This window comes from Sinocyclocheilus rhinocerous, unplaced genomic scaffold (assembly GCF_001515625.1).
Source record: "Sinocyclocheilus rhinocerous isolate Xijiao unplaced genomic scaffold, SAMN03320098_v1.1 scaffold77, whole genome shotgun sequence".
NCBI lineage: Eukaryota > Metazoa > Chordata > Actinopteri > Cypriniformes > Cyprinidae > Sinocyclocheilus > Sinocyclocheilus rhinocerous.
In genome coordinates, this window is record NW_015635045.1 from 422,695 (window position 1) to 428,796 (window position 6,102).

At 38.7% G+C, this 6,102-nt stretch overlaps 1 protein-coding gene across 1 annotated transcript in view; it reads left to right on the plus strand.

The window, feature by feature from the left end:
- The window catches only part of LOC107746345 (transmembrane protein FAM155A-like), a 4,738-nt gene extending 2,466 nt beyond the window's left edge, over positions 1 to 2,272 (plus strand). The window contains exon 3 of the mRNA XM_016560501.1: positions 1,577 to 2,272. Within this exon, the coding sequence (XP_016415987.1) occupies positions 1,577 to 1,884 (308 nt within the window). The 3' untranslated portion in view covers positions 1,885 to 2,272. The remainder of the gene's footprint in view (positions 1 to 1,576) is intronic.
- Positions 2,273 to 6,102: the final 3,830 nt, after the last annotated feature.

Consider the following 6,102-nt stretch of genomic DNA (forward strand, 5'->3'; position numbering starts at 1 on the left):
TCCTGTTGCATTAATTGTTCAGATATTAAAAGCAGGGAATGTGTCATATCAGTTATATCCGTTGCTTCTGCATTCTGCAGTGCTTCTGCAGTCTTGCATTCGATGACGACACACACAAACCTGGAGCTGACTTTGAGAGAAAAGCAAGCAATTTGGATGCTAAAAGAAAGGAGGAAGTCAATTAGAGCTATAGCAAAAACAAAGGGCATGGAGAAATCAAGAGTCACCCCACCCGCAACCAACAACGACCTGATCGGCTGAGAAAAACAACAGCAGTTGATGAAAGCTGTGAAAATGAACCCTAAAATACATGTCTGTAAAATCACCAACAACCTCCAGAAAGCTGGGGTGATGCTCTGACAAATTACTGTATGCAGTAGACTTTGACACAGAATTACAGAGGCTACACAGCAAGATGCAAATCTCTGACCAGCACCAAAAATAGAAAGGCAAGATTAGAGTTTGCAAAAAGCACAAAGGTTAGTAGAGTTTTAGAACTGAGTTTTATGGACAGATGAGACAAAGATTAACCTTTGTCTAAGTGATGGGAAAGCAAAAGTGTGGAGAGAAAAAAGGAACTGCAAAGGATCCTAAGCGTACAACCTCATCTGTAAAGCATGGTGGAGGTGGTGTCATGGCATGGGCATGCATGGCTGTCTCTGGAACAGGCCCTCTCAGTTTTAATGATGACATAATGTATGATAGCAGAATGAATTTGGAAGGGTACAAAACCATCTTGGCTACCGATATTCAAAAAAATGCCACCAGAGTCATCAGAAAGCATTTCATATTGCATCAGGACAATGACCCAAAACACCCTGCCAGTTCAGTGAAGGAGTTTATCAGGGCACAGAAATGCAAAGTCTTAGATTGGCCAAATCAATCTCCAGATTTAAATCCGATTGAACGTAAATTTCACAGTCTGAAGAGGAGACTAAAGGCAGAAACTCCCCCAAACAAGCAACAGTTGGAATTGGCTGCATTAAAGGCTGGGAAAAGCATTTCAAAGGACAAGACCAAGAGTCTGGTGATGTCTATGGGTCGCAGACTCACTGCTGTCATAGCAAGCAAGGGATCTGCAACTAAATAATAGTTTTTAATCTTTTACATCTGTCTTAAGTTCAACTGTCCCAATACTTATGCTCACATCAGATAGTGGGATGAACTCTAAAAGTGCTGTCCTTTTTATTTGGTAAAACATGTACGTGTTGAAACCGCTAATAATAAAATTGCGACGTTCTGTAGTTTTGTCTCATATTCATCTTTTAATCATATTTGCAGATGTCTTGACTACACAGCAAACAAAGCAATTTTGTCATTACTGTCCCAATACTTATGGAGGGCACTGTATGTATAAATACTATAATAGTATATAAATAATACTAAATTAGTGTTGGACATGACGAAATGAATGACCTGCTGTTCAGTGAGTAAATCGGATTAATCAAGAAACTGCTCCAACTGATTCGTAAATGTTCAGGCAGAAATGTTTGTTTTCGATTCACTAAAATGTGTCGACGCTCTCGGTACAGTGTTTTGTCCTGTTCTAACACAGTGTTTCTCTCATTCTCATCAGGGTTTCACGAGGAGTATTTGACCAGTCAGGGTCCAGACTGCTGTGATGTCAGATGGAGTGGGTGTGACTCCACTGTAGGCGCCGCATGTGCTCTGACACGCCTCCCTGGCTCCTTCTCGTTGCATAGGAGGATATCATCAGGAGCGGTGTCATGTACAAATCGTCTTCATGGCAGTAAATTTAAACTGTGTGTGCTTGTTCTCTTCTTACTACACACCGTTATCTCCATAACAACATTGCAGCATTACAGCACTGGCTCTTTGGAGGCAATAGTACCTCTAGAAGACGTTCCCATGAGGGAGGAGTAAGAGACTGGAACATCTCCCTCTTTATTGGAAGACACACATGCTGTGAAAGTGTTTTTGTCTGCTGTGCATGAGACGAACCTTACCAAATGCCTGGAAAACACAGAAAGTAGTCTCCCCACCGCTGAAGCGCCTGTGCCTGTCTTTTTGAGGGTTGGAACATCTGGCTTGATATGAGCATGTTTGTGTGAAGTGAGTGAGTGAATGAATGTTTTTAACTGTTTTTCAGTGTTTTTCATTTGTTTTATGTGGACTAATTGCACATGTTAAAACACGGCTCATGAATGACAATCTTGTTTTGTTTTAGACAACATTCTTGGAAACAAAACCGAATGTATGAAGAATGAATGGGTGACATTGTTACATTTCTCCTCTAATAAAACCAACGCTATTGGAGATATTTTTCATATTTAAGATTCTTATATATACAGTATATAGGGTTTATGTTTCTGGACACTTTGTGTCCTCCTGTCCATGTGTCTACACTGGCTACAGGAGAAAAGGTGGTTGAATTTGAATTTAGGGTGGTTTCTGCTGGCATTTTCTATGACGTGTTCTTGTGTGCTTCCTTTAGTGTTATTTTCTGTTTTGTGCTCCCTTCATAACACTTTCTCTTTCTAAAGGTTTTCACACACTGCTGTAGCCAAAACCTATTAACGCCTCTCACATTTACTCATGGGTTTTATGTTGGTCTTGATGTTTGGGGGCTGTTAAGGGTGCTTTTGGTAGTTACCATTTAGCATATGCTTTTCTTCCAAAACAACTCACAGTGCACTAATTGAAAAAATACTGTGGGAAAAACTTCGGAAACGTTACAAATTTACTCCATGTGGTTTGTCACAGTTCTACGAACTTCCCAATAACAATATGAAAACAAGTTTAAAATTATTACATCATTCAGACAGGGTGGTTTCAGGCACACATCATTTACATAATGGTCAGTGATATCCACTTTCATAGTAAGTGGATATATATTTCACTCTGCTCTAGCTGTCAGACTCAGAAGCAGTTGTGGGAGAAAAATAAGCTGCGTTTAAGTGTCCCAGACAGACTGACAGTGTGCATTATTCAGACGATTCGTTCAAAACACTGATGCATTTAGGAACGAATCAAGTGACTGGTTTTATGGGTGTGCAACTGAAACATTCATTCAAACAATTTAACAGTCTTTATGCCATTTAATCATTCGCTCACTCAAACAATTCATTCAAAAACACTGCTTCATTCAGCAATGAAAAGAAAGGCTGTGTCCGAAATCACATCTAGCTGGAGGTTGCCTACTGTTTTATGAATTCTGTTAATTTTCACACAGTTTTTCATTAGGTCGGTATGCATAATGCATAATCAGCCCAACTTGTCCTTATGAGCTAGTCATTGAAAAATTAATTCTACTGGTTCGTTCAAAGGGACTGTTTTTAGGAATGAATCATTTACTAAACCGATTCGTACAGAAACACTGATTTATTCAGAAATGCCTCTCCTGGATTTATAATATCAGTACAACTGAGATTACCTAAACAACATCACTCTATGTGTCAATCTTAAATACATTGTAGAAGTAAATAGAACAAATGCCCAGAAATTTGTCATAGGAGTGAGGTAACAACATTGTGTTGTGATTGACAGGATTTAAACACGCTTCTATCGAACTTTAGTAAAATTTCGTTTCAAGGCCATGAATGAACAACAACAAATAACAAAGAGACCATAATAGATTATTTATTTTATTTTTGGTTGCTTAAAAAGGCAACCAACATATCAAAACTATTTCCTTTGTTCATGTGAGTGTTTCTTGTTAAATGTCAGATAGAATTAACTCAGCAGCTGGGCTTGTTTAGATGAAGATGTTTAGCCGTTCATCTCAGTGGTTTCATCAGTTTTCTGTGAGCGTGTTGGAGTTTAGAGATAAAGGCTTTGAGCTGAGTCAATGGATCTGTTCTCATGCTGCTGCTTCTGTGCTCATTTCGGCCTTTTTCGCCTGAGATTATCTCCTCAACGATCTAAACTCCTACCAGGATGTTCTGCATGAGCACAGACTTCAGTCTGTCTGATTCTGATGCCAGTTCTCCATGTATGGACTTTGAGACTGTACTGTAGCAACCCAACAAGCCATGTATATCATTTTCCTATTACATTATGTGTACCCTTCAACTATGCATATCCTTGATATACGATTTTAGCCAGTAGGGGGCAGTGTTTTCTCATAGTGAGTGTGTTGGGTTTGAATGCAGGTATCTTGTATCTTGCACATTTATCAATATCATTTACCCACTTCACTGCCTTCTGACAAGTATCTTTTCTTCATACTGTAAATACCACTTCCTGACTGTAGTAAAAGTAATAGGCCTAGCTATTCGCAAAAAGCTTAATTTAATCAATTTGGCTATATTGTTATTGTTTGCTGAATTTTGTATAAGCTACTGAATTTACACATAATAATTGTTCCAGAAAAACCAGGAACATTCAGTTTCCAGTTCCGTCTGCATCTCTCTCACTCTCTCTATGTGTGTGTGTGTGTGTGTGTGTGTGTGTCCATGCTTATGTGGTGTATGAGGACATTTGTATAATAACATGGGTATGACATAGGTATTACAACAAGAAGGTGATTTATGAGGACATTTTCAGTGTCCCCGTAATTCAAAAGGCGTATAAATCAATCAGAATGAGTTTTTTTGAAAATCTAAAAATGCACAAAGTTTCTTGTGAGGGGTAGGGTTAGGTGTAGGGTTGGTAGGGCGATAGAAAATACGGTCTGTACAGTAGAAAAACCATTACGCCTATGGAGAGTCCCCATAAACCATAAAAACAAACCTGTGTGTGTGTAGAAATGCCTCTCCTGGATTTATAATATCAGTACAACTGAGATTACCTAAACAACATCACTCTATGTGTCAATCTTAAATACATTGTAGAAGTAAATAGAACAAATGCCCAGAAATTTGTCATAGGAGTGAGGTAACAACATTGTGTTGTGATTGACAGGATTTAAACACGCTTCTATCGAACTTTAGTAAAATTTCGTTTCAAGGCCATGAATGAACAACAACAAATAACAAAGAGACCATAATAGATTATTTATTTTATTTTTGGTTGCTTAAAAAGGCAACCAACATATCAAAACTATTTCCTTTGTTCATGTGAGTGTTTCTTGTTAAATGTCAGATAGAATTAACTCAGCAGCTGGGCTTGTTTAGATGAAGATGTTTAGCCGTTCATCTCAGTGGTTTCATCAGTTTTCTGTGAGCGTGTTGGAGTTTAGAGATAAAGGCTTTGAGCTGAGTCAATGGATCTGTTCTCATGCTGCTGCTTCTGTGCTCATTTCGGCCTTTTTCGCCTGAGATTATCTCCTCAACGATCTAAACTCCTACCAGGATGTTCTGCATGAGCACAGACTTCAGTCTGTCTGATTCTGATGCCAGTTCTCCATGTATGGACTTTGAGACTGTACTGTAGCAACCCAACAAGCCATGTATATCATTTTCCTATTACATTATGTGTACCCTTCAACTATGCATATCCTTGATATACGATTTTAGCCAGTAGGGGGCAGTGTTTTCTCATAGTGAGTGTGTTGGGTTTGAATGCAGGTATCTTGTATCTTGCACATTTATCAATATCATTTACCCACTTCACTGCCTTCTGACAAGTATCTTTTCTTCATACTGTAAATACCACTTCCTGACTGTAGTAAAAGTAATAGGCCTAGCTATTCGCAAAAAGCTTAATTTAATCAATTTGGCTATATTGTTATTGTTTGCTGAATTTTGTATAAGCTACTGAATTTACACATAATAATTGTTCCAGAAAAACCAGGAACATTCAGTTTCCAGTTCCGTCTGCATCTCTCTCACTCTCTCTATGTGTGTGTGTGTGTGTGTGTGTGTGTGTCCATGCTTATGTGGTGTATGAGGACATTTGTATAATAACATGGGTATGACATAGGTATTACAACAAGAAGGTGATTTATGAGGACATTTTCAGTGTCCCCGTAATTCAAAAGGCGTATAAATCATTCAGAATGAGTTTTTTTGAAAATCTAAAAATGCACAAAGTTTCTTGTGAGGGGTAGGGTTAGGTGTAGGGTTGGTAGGGCGATAGAAAATACGGTCTGTACAGTAGAAAAACCATTACGCCTATGGAGAGTCCCCACAAACCTGTGTGGGTGTGTGTGTGTCTCTGTGTGTGTGTGTTTGTGTGTGTGTGTGTGTGTGTGTAGACGTA